This window comes from Ictidomys tridecemlineatus, chromosome 5 (assembly GCF_052094955.1).
Source record: "Ictidomys tridecemlineatus isolate mIctTri1 chromosome 5, mIctTri1.hap1, whole genome shotgun sequence".
Lineage (NCBI taxonomy): Eukaryota > Metazoa > Chordata > Mammalia > Rodentia > Sciuridae > Ictidomys > Ictidomys tridecemlineatus.
The window spans coordinates 194,388,882-194,411,913 of record NC_135481.1 but is presented as its reverse complement, the minus strand read 5'-3'; the positions used below and the strand labels follow the sequence as shown (position 1 = coordinate 194,411,913).

General features: G+C 38.6%; 1 protein-coding gene across 1 annotated transcript in view; it reads left to right on the top strand.

Annotated features, from left to right (window-relative positions):
* The window catches only part of Cse1l (chromosome segregation 1 like), a 44,263-nt gene extending 21,911 nt beyond the window's left edge, over positions 1 to 22,352 (top strand). Inside the window, exons 7-25 of the mRNA XM_005325228.4 lie at positions 160 to 267; positions 2,924 to 3,016; positions 5,498 to 5,665; positions 5,779 to 5,908; positions 6,987 to 7,052; positions 7,438 to 7,640; positions 8,221 to 8,305; positions 10,864 to 10,925; positions 12,613 to 12,749; positions 14,221 to 14,324; positions 15,799 to 15,896; positions 17,255 to 17,405; positions 17,533 to 17,741; positions 18,120 to 18,217; positions 18,312 to 18,397; positions 18,779 to 18,860; positions 20,430 to 20,576; positions 21,275 to 21,506; positions 22,110 to 22,352. Coding sequence (XP_005325285.1) covers positions 160 to 267; positions 2,924 to 3,016; positions 5,498 to 5,665; positions 5,779 to 5,908; positions 6,987 to 7,052; positions 7,438 to 7,640; positions 8,221 to 8,305; positions 10,864 to 10,925; positions 12,613 to 12,749; positions 14,221 to 14,324; positions 15,799 to 15,896; positions 17,255 to 17,405; positions 17,533 to 17,741; positions 18,120 to 18,217; positions 18,312 to 18,397; positions 18,779 to 18,860; positions 20,430 to 20,576; positions 21,275 to 21,506; positions 22,110 to 22,199 — 2,349 coding nt within the window. The 3' untranslated portion in view covers positions 22,200 to 22,352. The remainder of the gene's footprint in view (positions 1 to 159; positions 268 to 2,923; positions 3,017 to 5,497; positions 5,666 to 5,778; positions 5,909 to 6,986; positions 7,053 to 7,437; positions 7,641 to 8,220; positions 8,306 to 10,863; positions 10,926 to 12,612; positions 12,750 to 14,220; positions 14,325 to 15,798; positions 15,897 to 17,254; positions 17,406 to 17,532; positions 17,742 to 18,119; positions 18,218 to 18,311; positions 18,398 to 18,778; positions 18,861 to 20,429; positions 20,577 to 21,274; positions 21,507 to 22,109) is intronic.
* The last annotated feature ends 680 nt before the right edge of the window (positions 22,353 to 23,032 follow it).

The following is a 23,032-nucleotide window of genomic DNA, read 5'->3' as shown; positions in this document are numbered from 1 at the left end:
AAAATGTATACTTGTTTTTCTGTTACTTAACCATAAACTATGATTTAAAGCTACATTTTAGAGAAGAAATAGGAGTAGTGTCAGCAGAAAGCAAGGGTATTTCACTAAGATGAGCGTGGGGTTTAACACTAAAACAATGTTCCTAAATTCCTTTCCAAGGCCACCATTGAACTGTGCAGTACCCATGCAAATGATGCCTCTGCCTTGAGGATTCTTTTTTCTTCCTTGATTCTAATCTCAAAATTGTTCTACAGTTTAAACTTTCAGGTAAGTTTTCATTTAATTTCTTTCTTCTTTTTTTTTTTTTCTTTTGTGATGCTGGTGATTGAACCCAGGGCCTTGTGCATGTGAGGCAAGCACTCTACCAACTGAGCTATGTCCCCAGCCCTCATTTAATTTCTTGTTTTTTATTTTCTCTTTCTTTTTTAATATTTATTTTTTAGTTGTAGTTGGATGCAATACCTTTTTATTTATTTATAAATGTTTTATTAGTTATTGATGGACCTTTATTTGTTTGTATGTAGTGCTGAGAATCGAACTCAGTGCCTCACATTCGAGGCAAGTGCTCTACCACTGAGCCACAACCCCAGCCCCTTTCTTTCTGTTTTTGATGTCAAACATAATCCAGTGGATAAAGACTTCTTTGCCAGAATTAATTTTTCTGAAGGAAAATCTTTTCTGGCTCTCCTTTTTGTCTCTCCTTCCTTCTTTCCTTTCTTCTTCCTTCCTGCCTTCTTTCTTTATTTCATGAGATTATGTCTTGCTGTGTTGTCCAGGCTGGCCCCAAACTCCTGGACTCAAGAAATCTTCCTGCCTCAGCCTCCCAAGTAGCAGGAAGTAAAAGTATGCACCACCATGCCACGCTCTTCCTATTCATCATGAACTTTATCCAGTTTTGTTGGTTCAATACTGGGAATTGAACCCGTGCCTTTTACAAGCTAAGCAAACACTCAACTAATGAGCTCTTTTTATTATTTTGAGAGAGGATCTCGCCAAGTTGCCCAGGCTGTACTTGAATTTGTGATCCTTCTACCTCAACCTCCTTAGTAGTTGAGATTACAGGTGTGCACCACTGTGCCTGATTCAGTATTTTATTTTATACAGTATTCCCTAAATAGTCTAATGGATGTTTCATGGGAGAAAATAACTTTCTTTTGGATCCAATAAGTTAAGGGAGCCCCACATTTCATGTCACCCTTTTAGAGTATACTATTTGATTGAAGGCACTGAGAAATTAGACCTTTAAGGTTTCCTCTTTTGTTCATTTGTATGGATATTAACATTAGAGCAACAATATTTTGGCTAGGGGTTCCTGGCTAGCTTGTACAAAAGGGCTTTTATTGGAAGATATGGGGGAGATAGAAGACTGAAGTACCAGGCTTCAAAGAGGATAAGAACCTTTGTTAATAGCAAGAAAGGCCTGGAGTTGTAGTTCTGTGCTGAAGCACTTGCCTTGCAAGTTTGAGGCACTGGGTTCAATCCTCAGCACCATATACATATAAATAGATAAAGGTATTGTATCCATATACAACTCAAAAAAAAAAAAAAAAGGCCTGGGTACTGTGTTGTTAATGAGATTGTAGCCTCCAATCATTTTTTTGTTGTTGTTGTTTGAGATTCATTAATTTTAAGATTCAGAGCTCCAGGACCAAGCTAAGGGTGCTGACACAGGGTGCTGTATATTAGGAAAAAGAAGGATTTGGTCTTTTTTCTTTCTTGACTATCGTGATTGAGCCCAGAGGTGCTTTACCACTGAGCTACATCCCCAGGTTCTTGATAAATTGCCTAGGATGGCCTGAGGCTTGAGGTTCTCCTGCCTCGGCTACTGTGCAAAGCTAGGATTTGGCCTTTTTATTATTCATAGGCAGTAATGAACTTTTCCTCACATCATAACTACGCTCATAGTGGTAATGCATTACCCAGAAGAAAATTGTATTCTCTTGGGTACAATAGAAGAAAACAGCCCAAGTGATATGCCCCACATACGTGTTTAGCTACATGGCAGTTTGAGAAATTTTTACTTAAATGAATATTGTTTTATATTATACCTTCTTTTGAGTTCTGTTTCTTTTTTAATAGAATTGGATCTTTATTTGTTTACATGTGGTACTGAGAATTGAACCCAGTGCCTCACACATGGCTAGGCAAGTGCTCTGCCACTGAGCCACAATCCCAGCCCCTGAGTTCTGATTCTTAAAAGTCAGGAGAAATGAAGCTTAGGAAACACAAGGAACCCAAAGGAGGCATCATCTCTCTTAGGGGGTTGTTCCTAAGAAGGGAGTATTGTACTGTGTCCCAGGAAATCAGCAACTATATCAGATCGTGTGTTTGAGTCTGAATTGCTCATCATCTTATAGTAAGTGCAGTAGTTCAGAAAGAAAAGGGGCATATTGGTAAGCACTGGGCTTTTTTTTTTTTTTTTTGTACCAGAGATTGAATTCAGGGGTGTTTAACCACTGAACTGCATTACCATTCCATTTTATATTTTATTTAGAGGCAGGGTCTCACTGAGTTGCTTAGTGCCTCACTTTTGCTGAGGCTGGCTTTCAATTCTACTGCCAAAGCCTCCTGAGCTGCTGGGATTATAGGCGTGTACCACTGCCCCCAGCAAATACTGTCATTTAAGGAAAGGCACTGTATAGTGTGGCTGGACCTTGAAAGAGTAAATAGATTGGGATTGGGTAGAGGGTATCATCATTTGTGATGAAAATACACAAAAAGAGGAAAAGAGTGGTTTATTCAGCTGCCACAGACCTAGCTGGAGCAGAGAATTCTTGTCACAATAAATAATGTTTTTCAACAACAGTTTGGACTTAAGACCATAGGCATGCATAAAATGTTTATTGTGATAGAGAAATTTATTGAATAGTATACTTATTATTTTTTTAATTGAAAGTTTCAAGTCAATATAATTATTCTTTAGGATCTTCCTGAATTTTTTGAAGATAATATGGAAACTTGGATGAACAATTTTCATACCCTGTTGACACTGGATAATAAGCTTCTACAAACTGATGTAAGTATTTAAATTGTTGCATAAATAGCATTTTTCTTTCATTAAGAGTTGTTTGGGTACCCTCTGAAAACCTGTTTGCTCCAGAATGTTAATAGATAGAATTCTACAAGTGCAAGTAATTTCTTCTGTTTGATAGTCCATATTTGGTTATGTATAATATGTTAAAAAAAAAAGTCATATTTTGGACCTGGCTTAAGTTACAGTGTACAGATAAGGCTATTTTACTACATTATTGAAAGTAAAGCTTTAAAGTAGTCACAAATATTCTATGAAATAAGTTACTTGTCTTTGAATATTCTTACAAAAATTTATATAACGTTAGCCTCTTTTTAAAAAAATCATTCATAGGTTGGGCAACAGGGAAAATTGCAGATGTTTATAATATGTAAAGTTTTCTGATCTGGGTTTGGAGTATGTACTTTTCAACATATAGTGCTTATTTTGTGCTGCCCATTTACTCATGTATTAATATATTCCAGATCTACTTGTGCTGGGGCTGGTGGTGCATGCATGTAATTCCACCTACTTGGGAGGGGAAGGCAAGAAGATTGCAAGTCAGAGGCCAGCCTGGGCAATTTAATGAGACCTTATCTAAAAAAAATGAAAAGGGTTTGGTATACAGCTCAGTGATAGAGCACCCCTGTGTTCATCCGTAATACCTTTAAAGCAAACAAACAAACTTTTAGGGGCTGGATTGTGGCTCAGCAGTGGAGCACTTGCCTACCATGTGTGAGGCATGGTTTCCATCCTCAGCACTACATAAAAATAAATATAAATAAAGATTTTAAAATATTTAGAATGTATAGCAAACCAGATAAAACAAATCAGAATTAGCAGTTCAGATTTTGAAGGTGGGATACACAAAGAAAAACAGACCATTGCTGTATTAAAAAAAAAAGTCTGCATTGGAGTAAGTTAAAAGAAACAAAAAAGATGTGCTCCTGTAAAATAATTATGTTAATTGTAATTATTCCACTAAAAATACAGTTGGGAAAAAAACAAAAAAATCTACTCCTTCAAAAAACAAAAGATTTTCTTCACACTTGCATCTGAAATAAATTTAGGTTTTAAAGAATAAACTGTGATGTCTGGCTCAAATCACTGTCACAGTTAGGTTAGGGTGAAGACATTTTCCATAACTGGCCAGCTAGTAAACATTTTCTGCTTGGTGCAGCCAGATGGTTTGTGTTGCTGTGACTCTGCAGTTGTGTGAAAGCAGCCAGAAACAGTGCTTTAAGGTATTTGAAGGAGCATGGCTGTTTTTTAATGGTGGTTCACTATTTTATAACCAAACACTGTATGTGAGAATCCTGTAGCATTAGCTTTTTTGTGGGTAGGGACAAAAGATGTGCAAATGCACATCTTAATATATTTGAGAGAGAATTTTAATATTTATTTTTTAGTTTTCGGCGGATACAACATCTTTGTTTGTATGTGGTGCTGAGGATTGAACCCGGGCCACACACATGCCAGGCGAGTGTGCTACCACTTGAGCCACATCCCCATCCCCTCTTAATATATCTGAAATGATAAACCTTTTGGGAGAAGGCAACAAGGATGTATCTTAACTATTACAGAGAGTGTGATGTGCTCTTTATCATTCAGGTTTCTATAATAGGCATTTTTTTTTTTCGGTGTGATATGGAAATATTTTGTAATTCTGCAATCAGAAAAAAGGATTTATTTAATTTGAAAACTTTGAGGCTACTTGTAGTGATTAATAAGAAATATTTCACTGGTTTTTTCTTTTTTTTTTTTATACTAGGAATTGAATTTAGGGACATTCTCCCACTGAGATATATCCCTACCCTCTCCAGTCCTGGGGTTTTGTTTTTATTTATTTATTTAATATTTATTTTTTAGTTTTCGACAGACACAACATCTTTGTATGTGGTGCTGAGGATCGAGCCCGGGCCGCATGCATGCCAGGCGAGCGCGCTACCGCTTGAGCCTCATCCCCAGCCTCTTAATATTTATTTTTTAGTTTGACATAATATCTTTATTTTATTTTTTTATGTGGTGCTGAGAATCGAATCCAGTGCCTCACACTTGCTAGGCGAGCGTACTACCACTTGAGCCACATCCCCAGCCCTTTTTTTTAAAATTTTGAGACAGAGTCTTACCAAGTTTTCCTGAGGCAGGGCTGGAACTTGTGATCCTCCTGTCTTACCCTCTCCCGGGTTCCTGGGATTACAGGTGTGAGCCAATGTGCCCATCAGATTGTTGGCATAGATGTAGTTTACTAAAATTGATTTAAATTTTAAAAATCTCTTTCAGGGCAGGGGTTTGGCTCAATGGTAGAGTGCTTGTCTAGCATGTGCGAGACTGGGTTCGATCCTCAGCACCACATAAAAATAAATAGAGGAGTCTCACTGAGAAATTACTCCCCTTATTTATGGTAGAGAATATGGAAACTTGGATAAACTATTTGTAAACCATTAAAGTCACATGTTTTGAGTTTTATCTCTTCTTTTATGTGAGGATGAAGAGGAAGCAGGCTTATTGGAGCTTTTAAAATCACAGATCTGTGATAATGCTGCTCTCTATGCACAAAAGTATGATGAAGAATTTCAGCGGTACCTGCCTCGTTTTGTCACAGCCATCTGGAATTTACTAGTTACAACAGGTCAAGAGGTTAAATATGATTTGGTAAGATGGTGGTGGAGAGAAATGAAAGATATTTCCTTCCCCCCCACCCTTCCTCAAAAATGAACTGTTTGGTTTTGTTTTTAAAATATTCTTATTTTTTTCCTTTGTTTCAGTTGGTGAGTAACGCAATTCAATTTCTGGCTTCAGTTTGTGAAAGACCTCATTATAAGAATCTGTTTGAGGACCAGAACACACTGACAAGTATCTGTGAAAAGGTTATTGTGCCTAACATGGAATTTAGAGGTAATTAAAGTATGTTAGCATAAACTTCAAAAGTCTTCCCTTTTTTTTTTTGAAACATTCAATCTAATTGATTACAAGATGATATATTCAAATAAAACTCCTTGCAGGTTACTTATTGCCTATTTTCTAAACCAAGGCAGAAAATGGGGCATCTGTGATATAAGTCTTGCTGTAATGGGCTTGCTGTACTGTAAGGTTTGTTTTGTTTTTTCATAAAAATATTGATTAAGTCTTTCAATATCTTACACAGAAGAAATATAGGTTCTCAGTTTATGGAAAAGATTTGGTTTTGTTGATTTAGTGCTTCACCAAGGCAATACCTGTTTTTCAAACAGTGGAAAAGTGATTTAACTAATTATATACAGATCAAAACCCACTTAGTTTGTGTTTAAAGTTAAATAGTTCTAAGACCCTCTATTTGTATGTATGCCTCTTCTCATACTTGTAAAGAAATTTAGTGAAGATGGAAGGGATTAGGTTTTATATCACAGTAGTCATTAGAGAAGTGATTGCTTATCAGTCTGGAACAAAATGGTAAATTAAAGACAATAGGTGTGAGGTGTTATTTCCTTCTGTGTTTTCTTAAAACTACATGTAAAGGACAGATCTTTATTCTGATATTGTCTGCTAGTCTGCTACTTGTTTAAATGACTTATCAAAAAATGGTGAGTATGGTTATTTTTGTTTTTGTTTGTTTGTTTTAATGTCCTTATTTGGAACAATATAAAGTCAACATTCCTGGATTGATCTCCAACACCCACTTTTGAAAGTTCTTTTTTTTTTTTTTTTCTCCTTTTTAGTTTTTAGTTGTGGGTGGGCACAATATCTTTATTTTATTTTTACGTGGTGCTGAGGATCAAACCCAGTGCCTCACGCATGCTAGGCAAGCATGTACCACTGAGCCACAACCCAGCCCCTCACTTTTGAAAGTTATTAGTGAAAGTTAATTCCAGGGACACTCAGTGTCTCAAAGCTGTTTCTACTCAAGGTGATGATGTATTTGAAGAAATCATTAGATAGGAAAGTGTGCTTTGCTGTATCTTCTGGAAATGATTGTAAATTTCAACTTTCTTTGTAGCTGCTGATGAAGAAGCATTTGAAGATAATTCTGAAGAGTATATAAGAAGAGATTTGGAAGGCTCTGGTGTGTATTTTTTTTTTTTTTTTTTTTTACCACTTTCAAGTGTATTTTCCATAGGGAGGAGTAGGAGCTAGGATAAGGATTTGTACTAACAACTGTATTCCTCCTTTAACTTGAACAGCTTTAAAAAGCAGCACTTACATGCCCTGCCCAAAAGTATCAAATTGAATCATTTGCCCTTTTTTATATTCTAGGTAATGTTTATGATAATTCTATGAACTCCTTGGTTTTATTCTCATTTTGTGTTTCTTATGGAGGGAGACAATATTCCTTTTATGATATGCATTGTTGACAGTTATTGGGTGGCAATTTCTTTTTTATATAAGCTGGATCACTTGTTTGCTCCTGCTTTCTGTCTCCCAAGATATATTTCCTTTTGACTTTGTAGATATTGATACTAGACGAAGGGCTGCATGTGATCTGGTTCGAGGATTATGCAAGTTTTTTGAGGGACCTGTGACAGGAATCTTCTCTGGTTATGTTAATTCCATGCTCCAGGAATATGCAAAAAATCCATCTGTCAACTGGAAACACAAAGATGCTGCCATTTACCTGGTGACATCTTTGGCATCAAAAGCCCAAACACAGAAGGTAAATCTTTTCAGTGTAGTTTTCTTTCTGTAACAGAGGTCAGTAACCACAGAATTAAAAAAGAAATAATCTCTCTCTCATAATACAATTTGTTTCACAAGATAACCTATTGGTTCTGATAAAAAAATACCAGAGAAAGATAGCTTTCTCTTGTTGTATTAAGCACTTAAGTTTCTTTGTTTTGTTTTTTTTTTAACATTTATTCTATTTATTCATTTATTTATTTTTATGTAATGCTGAGGATCGAACCCAGTGCCTCACATGTGCAAGGCAAGCGATCTACCTTTGAGCCACAACCTCAGCCCCAAGCACTTAAGTTTCTTTACAGATGCCACATTTGTTATGGTTATGTTTATACACTGACACTCACTGTATAAACATGATTAACTTGAACTTAGCTATTCAGTTTAGACAAGTTTCTTTGTTGTCTGTTAAGATAATCTTGTTTTATATATAAACTGTATTTTGAAATGTTCATCTGCTTTTTTATTGTGCTTTTCTAAAATTGATTAAATATCTGCTTTGGCTATATGTGCAGGCATTTAGTGTTATTTTACCCTGTTACAAATTTCCTTTTCAGCATGGAATTACTCAAGCTAATGAACTAGTAAACCTGACTGAGTTCTTTGTGAATCATATCCTTCCTGATTTAAAATCAGCTAATGGTGAGTTTTGTGGAATGTTTTCTTTCTTACAACTTGTACTATACCTGAAATTTCTATTTGTATCAGTATACTATGAAGTTATGACATAATAAGAACTCTTTGTGTTACCATGATACTAAAAAAAAAAAAAATTTAAATTTTTTTTTTTGTTGTTGTAGATGGACATGATACCTTTATTAATTTATTTTTATGTGGTGCTGAAGATCAAACCCAGGGCTTCACATATGTGAGGCAGGTGCTCTACCACTGAGCCACAACCCCAGCCCTGAAATTGACTTTTTAATACTTTTTAATGTTTGTAGTACTCGGTATTGAACCCAGGACTTAGTGCTTACTAGGGAAACCTCTACCTCTGAGCTATATCACCAGCCCTTTTTAAAAAAGTAAAATAAATTTAAATTTACATTTCTTGCTAAGTTATCCAAGCTGACCTTAAATTTGTAATCTTTTGTTTTGGGTGGGACTACAGATATACATCACCTTGCCTGGCTCTGAAATGAACTTTTCTTCTTCTTCTCTTCCCCACCCCCTTTTTTTGTACCAGAGATTGAATCCAGAGTCACTTAACAACTGAGCCATATCCCTGGGCCTTTTTTTCTTTTCTTTTTTTATCCTTTCTTTACAGAAACAGGGTCTCACTGCTGAATTGCTTGGGGCCTTGCTAAGTTGCTGAAGCTGGCTTTGAACTCAAGATCTCCTGCCTTAGCTTCCTGAGCTGCTAGGATTTTAGATGTGCCCGGCTTGAAATGAACTTTTTTTATTTTTATTTTTTTATTTTTTAGTTGTTGATAGACCTTTATTTTATTTACTTATTTATATGCGGTGCTGAAAATCAAACCCAGTGCCTCACATGTGCAAGGCAAGCACTCTACCACTAAGTTACAACTCCAGGCCCTTGAAATTAACTTTTTTTTTTTTTTTAATGAGTTGTAGATGAACACACAGTATCTTTACACACAGGATCGAATCTACTGCCTCACACATTCGAGGCAAGCACTTTACCACTGAGCTATAGCCCCAGCCCTTGAAATGAACTTTTGATAGAGTGTGTTGTTTATATGGAAGGAAGATAGGGTTAAGTAGACTGACATCTTAATTTGTTATCATGTATCAACAGGAATTGTTCTGTGGTTTCCTTTTCCTTACCATTTGAAAAATGAACTCTTTCCAGGCGCGGTGGCACACACCTGTAATCCAAGTGGCTCAGGAGGCTGAGGCAGGAGGATCCTGAGTTCAAAGCCCGTCTCTGCAACGGCGAGGCTCTAAGCAACTCAGTAAGACCCTGTCTCTAAATAAAATACAAAATAGGACTGGGGATGTGGCTCAGTGATCGAGTGCCCCCAAGTTCAATCCCAGGTACCAAAAAAGGAATTCTTAAAACTTGAAGTACAATTTCAAAGTGCTTGTAACTGATAAATAAAAACATATATATATATAATATATTATTATTATTAATACCTTTATTTTATTTATTTTTATGTGGTTCCCAGGATTGACCCAGTGCCTCACATATGCTTGGCAAGCGCCCTACTATTGAGCCCCAACCCCAGCCCAAAACAGATAAATTAACAACAGTTTTCCTATTTTTTATGAGTGTGTATTATTCTAGATTAAGATAATCCCTCCCTTTTAAAATACTTTTTTAATTGTAGTTGGACACAATACTTTTATTTCATTAGTTTATTTTTATGTGATACTGAGGATCAAGCCCAGAGCCTCACATGAGCTAGGCAAGTACTCTACCACTGAGCCACAACCCCAGCACCCCACTCCTTTTTATTCCCCCAATACTGGGGATTTACACTGAGATATATTTCCAGCCCTTTTTTATTTTTTTATTTTGAAACAGGGTCTCACTAAGTTGTCGGGCTGGTTTCGAACTTATTATCCTCTTTCTTCAGCCTCGTGCGTCCCCGGGGAATTATAGGCATGCACCACTATGCTTGGCAAAATAATTCCTTTTTCAAAAAAAAAAATTTTTGGAAAATTTACATGTACCTAGATGTAGACAGGGTATTATGAGATTCTGTGTGATCATCATCCCTCTTTAATAACTGGCCAGTGTTTTATCCCTTTCATTGATTTATTTTCCCACCACTAGAGTAATTTAAAGCAAATCTCAGAAAGAATGATCTTGATTCAGTATAGCTGGTATTCTGGGAATGTATTTGCACATGGCCCAAATCACTTTTTTTTTTTTTAAGTTGATGGACCTTTATTTTTTTAAAAAATTTATTTATATGCAGTGCTGAGAATTGATCTCAGTGCCTCAGTTGTGCTAGACAAGCACTCTACCACTGAGCTATAGCACCATTCATTTTAATGATTGTACAAGTAATAAGTGTTCATCTGTTTAGAAGCTTAAAGGCAAGGGGAAGATAAAATTGTTTATAATCCTGCCTGAATTAGTGGCTACATAGTAGGTCATGATATAATTAAGTTATATATTTTAATTACTTGACATTGTAGTTATTTTTTAAAACTCATTGTTGTCACTCATTTGGAGAGTAACTATCCTTATCACTTACGTAACTTTAACTTATTATTTTTTTTAATAGTGAATGAATTTCCTGTTCTTAAAGCTGATGGTATCAAATATATTATGATTTTTAGGAATCAAGTAAGTGCCTTTTTATTTGTTACGCCACTTAGGAGTTTTATCACAAATACCAGCTTCTCTAATCTGTGCCATCATATTTGATATCTACACCTAACCAATCCAACCTTAACTCTTTAATAACTTAGGATTTCAGATGATGCTTGATTTTCCTTTGGCATCTTGCCTTTTAATAATGGCTTCGTTAAAAATTTTACTTATGATTATGTCTCAAATCTCTAAATTTAAAAGAGATTCTTTCCCCTCCCACTTCTATGCTTGTCACTTGTCAGTCATTCATCTGGAAAGTCTCTTGCACTCTGCTGATGGCTGGTTGCACCCCCATGGTACTCTAGCTTGTTCTTCTGTTTCCCTGCATGCTTATGTATTGGTAGAGTTGGAGATTTGAATTGGGAGGAATGTGAATGTATTATAAGTACCCTTTGATTTCATGAGGACATATACAGTGACTTATGTTTACTTTTAGAGTGATTGGTGGATTCAGGTGAAGAACTTTCCATTATCAGTTTTTAATCTCATTTTAAAAATCAAGGTATACTTTGTATAATATGAAATTCACTATCTTAACATTTATGTACTTCAGTGGTATATTCATTATGTTGTACAACCACCACCTCTATGTTGTTGTAGATATTAATTACCAGTTCGAACAGGAAACACAGGATAAATTTTTACCTGCCTCCTCCCTCCCCCATTAGTTTTCATAGTAATGAGCTGGTGCCTTAGCAACCCCCCCAAAAGATGACAGGTGAAGGTTTTAAGGGTATTGCAGTTGTCCATCTTTGGGCCTGTCTTGTCCTCAACCCAGGAGCTTTTAGTAGCCTCCATTCTTTTGTATATAACAAGATATTCCAGGCTCTTGTACATTTCCTGGCCAGACCTAAATTAGCCTGGGGCAGGGGCGTGTAATGGTCAAAGATATCTGTGAAAATTTCATTAGTAGTCAGAAAAATAAATGTACTCTTAATTCATTTGTATTTTGTCTTTTTTTAAAAGGTGGGAGTTTTTATTTAGAGATCATTATGTCTGAGTACTAGGCACATTACTAAAGAATTACCACTGGTTCTAGGCTTTTTCATAGGGGAGAGCCCGAAAATACATTGACAATGAAATAAAATTGTTCCTGATTCAATTTAAGATGATATAAGGTATTTTAAAACTTTTAAAAATGTTACATTTATGTCTAAATTACTTATTTGCCTTATCCTAAAATGCGTAAGTAGTTTCAAAATAATTACCAATATTTTCACTATAGTAAGAATGCAATTTGATTTTTTTGTGGTCCTTTATATCCTTGGGATATTAGCCAATATACATATAGTCCCCCCCAAAAAAAATAAAAAGAGGATTAAATTATCTTGAAATTAGTCATAAATATGACTTAATATTAGTGAAATCTTAGTCTGCTTCTCCATGATCTTGCCCTTCTATGGCATGTTCACTTCTCTATAAGATTTTGCTCTGATGACACTTTTGTGCTCAGAGAAAGAATTGGAAGATAGAGTGAGAAGGCCAATGGATGTGGAGGTAGAAATTCTGACTTCTCTCAATTGTCACCTCCCATTATAACAGAGCTAGAAGAAGAGGAGAAGAAAAGACTTGTTTCTAACATCAGTAAATCCTTGTCTTCAGATGATCTTTTACTCAAAGATAGCATTCTTGGATTTAGAGCATGTTTATTATTTTTTAGGTACCAAAAGAGCATCTATTAGTCTCTGTTCCTCTCTTAATCAATCATCTTCAAGCTGAGAGCATTGTCGTTCACACCTACGCAGCCCATGCCCTCGAAAGGCTGTTCACTATGCGTGGACCTAACAACGCCACTCTGTGAGTTCTGGATTCTAGTGGGTTAGATATTTTTAGCTTGGGGCAGGGGTGTGTAATGGTTGAAGATATCTGTGAAAATTTCATTAGTAGTTAGACAAATAAATGTGTACTTTGTCTTATAACAAAAGGATTTGAAGCAGCTTACCAAATAGATACCTGCTTGCTTTATTTATTGTTTATTTAAGTGCTGGGGGTTGAAACCAGAAATGCTTTTCCACTGAGCTATATTCCTAGAACTTCTTATTTATTTTGAGACAGGGTTTCACTAAGTTGCTGAGGCTGGTCTTTGAATTTTGTGATCCTCCTATCTTAGCCTCCCAAGTCTCTAGGAACATAGGCATAAAATAGATGCATTCTGACAATAAAGTTAAATAAAGTAGAATAAAGAAAAATAATGGTGGTAAGATTAATAAATAGAACTGTGTATCTGAAGATCCTATATAGTAAAAGAAATTCCCAATTTTACCTAGAGTCTTCTAGCAGCCAAGGGAAAGAGGGAAACAGGGACCTAAAATACTCACAGTGTCTATGCGATTTAGATGAAAACAGATCCTCAGAAGGCCTTTCAAAAGGAGGTCTTCAGTTAAGAGTGCAGTGAGGTAGTGGTACTCTGAGTTCTGAAAAACAGTTGAGTCAAAGTGATTCTCTGGAGACCAAGAAAGGCGCTCTTCTGGCCTGATCCAAGGATGGGATGTGGACAAGCGCCTGTGATCCCATCGACACACCGAGCCCAGACGGGAGGATCACAAGCTCCAAGCCCGCTTGGGTAATGAAGCCAGATGCTATCTTAAAAAGATTTAAAAGAACAAAAAATAACGTCGACGAAAGAAAAAGGATGGGGGGGGGCGCCACTGGGGGTGTATATCATTGGTGGAAAGCCCCAGGTTCAGTCCCCCTGTGCTTCCCACCTAGTCCCCCCAAAAAGGCTGAGGAATGGTGGCCTGCTCGTGTTGTGGCCATTCTGCACAGTGTGTTCATTGAGATTGAGCTCTGGGCAGGAGACGGAAGACAGTTGCAGTTCCACCAGGAACTTGGTGTAGATGTTCTTTGGTCACTTGAAGGGTTGAAAGGACATCCTTTTGAGAGAGTCAAGCCATTAACCTGTCTTTGGGCCCAGAACTGATGGAAAACATATCTGCTCCACCCCCAGGAAAAAACAGACACAGATCCCTGAAATTTGAGTGCTGTTCGTGTTCATTGAACAATGAACCAACGATGCCCTTTGCAGTTTTAGATGGTTTTAGGTTCACCTAGTTTCTTGGTTTGATCAATTGTGTTTCATCCCACATGTGCCTAATTTGGAGCTTAACATAAGTACGTGTAAAAAATTCTTCCAAAGCTGTCTACCAACTGTCGGTGGTGGGAGATGGCTCAGTTTTATGCCAAGAAGTATGATTTAGTAGTTGCCAGGGGTATTCCTGTGATGAGCTCAAGAGTTTGTAGTGACTGAAAGCTGTTTTTTCATCTATAGTTTTACAGCTGCAGAAATCGCACCGTTTGTTGAGATTCTGCTAACAAACCTTTTCAAAGCTCTCACACTTCCTGGCTCTTCAGAAAATGAATATATTATGAAAGGTAGGCCTTCTCCCTGGTGTACAGATGTGACTAAGTGTCTGACCTCAGAGCACAAAGGTAAACCCTCAATATTGTTTACCTAGATATAGGTAGGTTTAAATATTTTAAAGTAAAAATAATGGCTTGTTTATTAATAACTGTTCTCAGAACCATTTTGCCTACGCCTAATATTGAATCCTTTACAGAAAACATAGCAAACTGTTTTTTCTTTCTTATGTTGAGTTTGTGAGGGCAAATATCAGATCATGTGGCAACTTTGCCTGTGTGCTGCGCTAGGGCTCCGTGAAGCAGGGGTGCGCATGACAGGCTCTCAGGGTTCCCTTAGGAGAGCGCCCTGGTGCCAGCTCTAGCTCAGGGATAAGCTTCATTCTCTTCACTGTTGCATCCCAAAAACAGAGTGTCTGGGTCACAGAAAATGCTTTCCAAAGAAACTGGCCCTGATCCTTTCTGCTTGGGTGTCACGACTCCTGGGAAATCTATTTGTGCATCTCAGGGTGTTTGTGGGTTTCCAGCGACTTGAGCGTCTATGGTCTTCGTCGCTGTGTTCCTGGGGGACCTGGGAATGAGCAGTGTGACGCCTGCTCTACCACACAGCTGTGTGGGTGAAGCAGGACTCTGCCAGCCCAGGGCAGGCAGGCTCACCCGTCCTGCACCCCTCTAAGCCATCAGGGAAGCATACAAGCAGTGGGAAGATGAGATTAATCCTGCTTGAGTTGGTAGCTACACAGTAGCTCATTTCTCCAGGAAGTGCTGTCCAAGCTGAGGTGTGGGCGGGGAGGCAGAGGTGTACGTCTTCAGCTCAGCCTGAGGAATGAAGCCTGTGTGCATTTAGAGGCGAGAGATCGCTCTCTGCCCCTTAACCTGGCACATGCTAGGTGCCTAGCCATCAACATTTATTCTGGAAGTAACGTTTGTGGAAAGAGAACTGTCACACACAGTTAGCTTGCAGATACATTTCTCTCCCATGCCAAATTGTTTTAGGCATCTGTTAATGAGCAACATTTTTATAGTATGGACTCTGGTTTTATATGTATTTTCAGATTTTTTTTCTTGGATTCCTAATCTCTTTTTGAGGGAAACAGGCGCTTTCGCTCTCCGTCTGCTCCGGGCCAAGGTCCTTCAAGCTAGGGCTAGTCATTTCTGCCAGTGGTGCAAAGTGAGAAGCCTGAGACAGTCCCTGCCCACACCTGGCGGCTGCACCTTCCTTCTCTTTGTCCGCCTCTTGAGTCATCTAGTTATTTTTTATTGTCGCTTTTAAAAATCTTTATGTTTTGGGCCTTCTGGAAGTACTCAGTATTCTCCAGCTAAATTTTGTTGTCAACCCCTGTCCTATAACAGGAGGGGAAATTTACTTTTAAATGCAGAGAGCTGTTTTGGGGGGTATTTGAGGAGTTAGTGGGCTTTCCCCCTCCAGTCACTGTTTTACCCTAAGGTTTAACTAGACTCTTTGTTTTGCTCTTTTTGTATTTTACAGCTATCATGAGAAGTTTCTCCCTCCTGCAAGAAGCCATTATCCCCTATATCCCTACTCTCATCACTCAGCTTACCCAGAAGCTATTAGCTGTTAGTAAGGTAACGGCGGATTTTGAAAGTGAGGGGGTTTTTCCCTTGCTCCAAACTGTTGGGGCCCTTGAACTCAGGCCTAGGTGAAGTGTGGGGGAGGGTGTGTGCCTTCTACTGACCAGCAGCTGATACGCTTTTCTGAAAGCCGAGGATAGAACAGGTCGTCCTTTAATTATAGACTCAGATTTTGTTCTCATTGTAACACCTTTGTGTAAAAAATCAAGAAAGTACAAATGAACTAAAATTTAGATGGGAGAAGGTAAGCTTTGTATGGGTATTTATCTATAAAATGACAAACCAGAGTTCTTGTGTCTCTTGTTCCTTGCTCTTACATCCCCGAAATGAAGTTCACTCTTTGGCCAAAATTTTCGATATTTTGATTCATGTGTAAATATTAATACTAAATTTTAAAAATAAAAATGCTTTTGAGGTGGACGATTTTTACAGATGCTAATTTCTAGCTATGCTATGACAAGATAAATTCATATGAAGTGTGGGAGGGACTTGAGAAATGAGTAGTTATTTTTCAACTGAGTTTTAGGTAAAGAAACTACTTGGGCCTGGGGGGATGGAAAGAGAAGAGAATAGATTCCCTGTCGCTGCTCGAATGTCGTTTGGCTTAATGTGCTTGGTATGCGCTCCTTGCAAGGTGAATTTTCACTGGAGGAAAATAATTTCCTTGCTTAAAAAGAAAACTGAAAACTGCTGTGACACGGCATGAGACCCACTGGTTGTAAGATTCGTGCGGAGCAGGACTTGGTGTCCCAGCTCTCCTCAGGTCCTACATACACCACTGTCTCCAAGAGCACACAGGCGTAAGACTTGTCTCCAGGGTAGGGGCTGAGGCTTCTGAAATCACTTCTCTTACAGTGGACTTTTGACCATAAAAAAAAAATCCAGACAGGGCTGGGGGTGTAGCTTAGTGGGAGCGAGTTTGTCCAACACACTTGAGGTCCTGGCTTCCATCCCCGGTGCTAAGAAGAAGAAAGAAAGTAATCCAAACAAATAAGTATTGGCAGGGGGTGGGGAGATCATTTTCAGGTTTGCATATATCAAATTTCATGGTGGACACTGTTAATATGTACAGTTTTTATTTGTCATTTATATCTTAATGAAGCTGAGGAAAACAACAACTTCACTTGATGCTTATGACTTCGTACCACATAAAGTCATTTATAAAGCATTTCCCATTGCAAAAAAAAAAAAATAAGTATTAATTTAGTGGATTTTTTTCCCTTAATACTCATGTTTCAAGATATGTTTTAGAAAGGTTAGGTGTGTTTTATGTTTAATGATATTTATTATAGTCACTTGGATTATGAGAGTAATTAGGTTTGGGGGATTCTCTTTGGTTTTTCTGATTTCAGAACCCGAGCAAGCCTCACTTCAATCACTACATGTTCGAGGCCATCTGCTTGGCCATAAGGATAACCTGCAAAGCCAACCCTGCTGCGGTGGTGAACTTTGAGGAGGCTTTATTTCTGGTGTTTACCGAAATTTTACAAAATGATGTACAAGGTAGGGAAGCTGCGTTTTGGTGATGGGCGGAAGCCAGATGGTGGCACTTTGCGGCTCTGCAAGGTGCGCCTGCGCCCTGGAGCCACTGCCTCTGGGGCTAACGGCTGCTTCTACTTTGTTTTGACAGAGTTTATTCCGTATGTCTTTCAAGTGATGTCTTTGCTTCTGGAAACGCACAAAAATGACATCCCGTCTTCCTACATGGCCTTATTTCCTCACCTACTACAGCCAGTGCTTTGGGAAAGAACAGGGAACATTCCTGCCCTGGTGCGGCTGCTCCAGGCCTTCCTAGAGCGCGGCTCCAACACCATAGCCAGCGCCGCGGCCGACAGGATTGTGAGTGGGCGTGTTTAGATTCCAATTTTCAAAGGCAGCTTGAAGAAGCTAGGAATGGCAGGACTTTAGTTTTTCTTTGTTTAAAATAGTTAAACGTTATAAAATGGAAAGTAATAAGTAGAAAATGTTAATGTATGGTTTAATCCTTGAGTTATTACTTACGTGTATTCATGGCGGCGAAGAAAAAAGGCAGAAAGGTTAATTTCAAGAACTTAGGGGCTTTTTACAGTGGGATTTCCCCCCTACCTTTCAGAAGTAAGAACTAAAGAGAAAAGGAAAGTAGAATATTCAGCGTGAACCCTTTTCAAAGTATGTGTCGCCTGTTTGGGAATAATTAATCTTTACCTCTTAAATTGTTTATCATTTGATCTGTTGTAGCCCGGGTTACTGGGCGTCTTCCAGAAGTTGATTGCATCAAAAGCAAATGACCACCAAGGTTTCTATCTTCTAAACAGTATAATAGAACACATGCCTCCGTGAGTATGACTGCATGACCTGTGCACCTCATCAGGTTTTGTTAGGTGCTCAGAAAAATACTGGATTTTCATTGTTGTTTATTCAATTCTTTAGTGAATCCGTTGACCAGTACCGGAAACAAATTTTCCTTCTACTGTTCCAAAGACTTCAGAATTCCAAAACAACAAAGTTTATCAAGAGTAAGTAAATTATTTTGGGTGATTTACAGCAGCAGATGGAAATTAGCCTAAAACCCTTAAACTTTGTGATTAGATAATGTACTTTTTATCCTTTGTAAGCTTTGCATTGAAAATGTGTTTTGCTAACTGTAGTTTCAAACTGGTTATTATGCTCCATAGTTTGCTTTATATTAAGTTTAGGTATTAAAACCTTTTTCCAGTAGAAATAGTGTAAAGAAATACAAATCAGAGATTGCACATAAAGGTTTATAACATAAAGACAGAAATCTCTAGGTTAAATTGCCTCAGAAGATAAATGCAATGCCAAGGGTAGTTGGTGGTTTAATGATTTTGCATGGGTGGTGAGTCCTTCTCCTGACATTTTGCATTTTCTCTTAACAGGTTTCTTAGTTTTTATTAATTTGTATTGCATAAAATATGGAGCACTAGCATTACAAGAAATATTTGATGGTATACAACCAAAGTAAGTTGGGTTTTTATTAAATTTTGTTTTTAAAAGAGTATGGTTTGACCAGTATCTATTTAAGGGGTGATTTCATGGTTCTTGGTTTGGGGGGTAGTTAGTGTCTTTCTTGTTTCTAAAATATTCTTAGGTGTGGAATTGTAAAGAAAAAACCCTGTCGGGGCTGGGGATGTGGCTCAAGCAGTAGTGCGCTCGCCTGGCATGCGTGCGGCCCGGGTTCGATCCTCAGCACCACATACCAACAAAGATGTTGTGTCCGCCGAGAACTAAAAAAAATAAATTATAAAAAACAAAAACAAAAAAAACCCTGTGATCATTTTTCTAATTCTCAAAAGTTCCCTAACCTCTGGCATTCTCTCTGCTATGTCAGATAACACAAAGTACTGTTATCTTTATCTTTTTTTTTTTAGTTGTAGTTGGACACAATACCTTAATTTTATTTATTTATATGTGGTGCTCAGGATTGAACCCAGGGCCTCTCACGGGCTAGATGAGTGCTGTACCGCTGAGCCCCAGCCCCTCATAGAATTTATTAAAGCATAGAGTGTGAAGGATTTTGCATCTTTTAGAATTGTTGAAAACAGTTACTTCCAGTGTATTTTCAATAATGTATAATGATTGGCCAAATCATTTTTTAAAAAATGAGGCTGGGGATGTGGCTCAAGTGGTAGCGCACTTGCCTGGCATGCATGCGGCCCAGGTTCGATCCTCAGCACCACATACAAAACGAAGATTTGTGTCCGCCGAAAACTAAAAAATAAATACTAAAAAATTCTCTCTCTTTAAAAAAAAAATAATAAGTCATTAACATGGACACTTAAAGTTATATAAGCAAACAAATTTGTGAAGTTTATGATCCAGAAATGTTTTAAAACCAGTCACTGCTGATGGTGGAATGATGGGGTCATTTGTTTTCAGCACAGGGGATTGAACCCAGGGGTGCTCTACCACTGAACTGGTTATTCCCAGCTCTTATAATTCTCTATTTTGAGACACAGCTAAGTTGCCTGTGCAGGCCTTGAACTTGCCATCTTCCTACCTTAGCCTTCAGAGTCACTGGGATTCCAGGCATCACTGTGTTGACTGATTGGGTGGGTGTTTGTTTTTGGTACCAGGCATTGAACCCAAGGCACTTAAACACTGAACAACCTCCCCAGCCCCACCCTTTTTTTTTTTTTAATTTGATATCTTGCTACATTGCTGAGGCTGGCTTTGAACTTGTGAACCTCCTGCCTCAGCCACCCAAGCCACTGGGATTGTAGGCTTGCACCACTGTGCCAGGCTCTGATGCTGTAGTTTAAAAGCATAAAAGACCAGAACCAAACAAAGCTGCAAAGCTTCTCCTTCGTAATCGTGTGGGTGATGTTTATTCACAAAAGATGATGGCAGTTGGCCATAGGGTAGAGGTTGATACCGAGGTTTTTGGTTCAGCTAACCAATAATAGGAGACTTTTTGTTTAGCAGTTTACTCATTTCATAAGGAGTCAGTACAAATAAAAAATATTCAACCCTATTTATAGTGGTAATATTACTTAAACATTTAGTGTTTATTTTGCTATTGGTTAACAGAATGTTTGGAATGGTTTTGGAAAAAATCATAATTCCTGAAATTCAGAAAGTATCTGGAAATGTAGAGAAAAAGATCTGTGCTGTTGGCATAACCAAATTACTAACAGAATGTCCCCCAATGATGGATACCGAATATACCAAGCTGTGGTAAGTGCTCCATGCCGATGTCTTTGTGAGATTACAGCCCCCTTTCCTGTGACTGCAGAATCAACCAAGCCTGTTCCCACAGGGCAAGACAGTTGAGTTCTGATCTCAGCTTCTCCCGTGGCACTCTCAGGTCTAAGCCATGGGTTGTGCATCCCTCTGAGCCTATAAGGGTCCTGATTTATGGTTATTCATTGTGGTGGATCACAGGCCTTCTTCAAGGGCTGTTCTAGATGATTTCCAAGACTGTTTTGTGACAGCCTTAACCAACAAAGCCCCACCAAGCCGTATTTTGAATTTAGAAGTAGGAACTTTGGGGGCAGGAAAGGCGCCTGCCTGTCAGCACAGGTGTCTCAGTGGCTTTCCTCTTCTTGACCTCTCACCTCTGCTTCTTCCTTTGGGAAGAGTTCTCGGGCAACTCTTCCCCAGAGTGATCTGGCAGCTGAGTGCTCACTTTTCTAACTAACCTCCTATCATTCAAGCTCCTTGGTTTGGTTTAACATTGAGCTGTTTCTTAAAAATAAATTGAGGTGCTCTTGCCAGAGGAGTTGAAGGTTTCTGGATAGGAGTAAGCACTGTGGCCATCTTACTTTCAAAATTCCTTCCTGCCCCTCAGACTAGTTTTATTTCTTGGAGGAGTTGTTGCTTTTAAGTCTTTGAAGTGTTTTCTCGAGCTTTTGTCTCGTTTTCTTCCACACTAGGACTCCTTTATTACAGTCTCTGATTGGCCTTTTTGAGTTACCCGAGGATGACACCATTCCAGATGAAGAGCATTTCATTGACATCGAAGACACCCCAGGTTACCAGACTGCCTTCTCACAGTTGGCATTTGCTGGGAAAAAGGAGCATGACCCTGTAGGTCAGATGGTGAACAACCCCAAAATTCACTTGGCACAGTCACTTCACAAGCTGTCTACCGCCTGTCCGGGAAGGGTAGGTGTCTCAGTGTCACAGAGCTTTGGCTGGTGGAAGTGAGAGGACAGTAGAGTGGTTGAGTGTCTGTTTCTACTGGGAAGGTGACCACACTGCAGCCCACCGAGTTTAGAGCTGAGGTATATTTTTTAATTTAAATGTACAGCAAGTATATTCTAAATGAAGGTTTAGGAGTGAAAATAAAAGGAGAAAAATCCTTGAATGGAAATGTGTTTCCCAGTATGAAATAATCCTATTCTAAAAATAAATTGAGGTGCTCTTGCCAGAGGAGTTGAAGGTGGCACTTGTAGACTTTTTTACATTAAATGGTGGGTCGTGGCACAAATCTCATGCAGCTGTGTAGCTGTACTATGTGTGACCTGATTTTGTTTTGTTAGGGAGGTCTTCAGACATAGAAACAGCTCGATAACCTGTCGAGAACTTGGCTGTGATGGTCACCAGGACTTGGCTATGTCCTCTCATTTGCTGTTGTTTTTTTTTTTTTTTTCCTTGTAGAGAATTTTAGAACAAGTGTTAGACATCATGTCATTTCACCCTGAATACTTCATTGTGCCTCGTGAACCAATAAGGACTTTTCCAGCATGTGGTTTCCCTCTCTTGCAGGTTCCATCCATGGTGAGCACCAGCCTCAATGCGGAAGCGCTCCAGTACCTCCAAGGCTACCTCCAGGCAGCCAGTGTGACACTGATGTGAGCTGCGTTTTCCTAACTGGCTAAGCCCAGCACAGTTTCTTAGGAAATCACAGACTTCTGAGCATGGTTGCATTTAAACAAAAATGCAAGTTTTCCTTTGAACGTGTCATAGATTCCATCTTGTAAAGGATATTAAATGTTGCTTTAAGCTGAACCTTGAGCAAATTAGGTGGTTTGTGTGATCCTAAATATAAGTGGGTGGCTTTTCTAGTTTTCAGCTTCGAGGGATGAGTATTAACAGTTCACTGCCTGACATTGATTTGAACGTCTGCATGAGTTGGATAATTTTAAGTTTTTGCAGACACCAACTATGGAGGCTTCTTCTGTTACTAAATCCTTTATTTTGAAGCTGTTGCCATTCGTATTTCTCTCACCCTTTGTAGTTTTTTTTTTGTCTGTTTTTCTTTAAGCTTTTATTGGAAATGTAAGAATCACTTGTGTAACTTGCCAGGCAGCACACATTTAATAGTTACAAGTCTGTAATCAGCAATAAAGTAAACCCTAAGGCGTGCATCTAAGAACATCATAAGGGTAGGTTCTCGGTGCTCTCTGATATTTTATAATGAAGAACTTCTTCAGATTCGCCCCCTCCCCTCTGGACTCCATAAAATCCTGATTTCTAAACCAGTTCAATCCCAGTTAATCTTTTGTCTGTATACACACATACCCACACACACACAGGGACCGGAGGCATGTGAATTTAGGACTGAACCTTGGGCAACAGCATGAGTTTGGGACAGGCACTTCCTGCTGTGGGGGACGTCCTCTGCTGGCTCCCCAGGTGGCCACCGGACAGTGCCTGAGACAGTGGGATGGTGATCTTGCCTAGCCCCC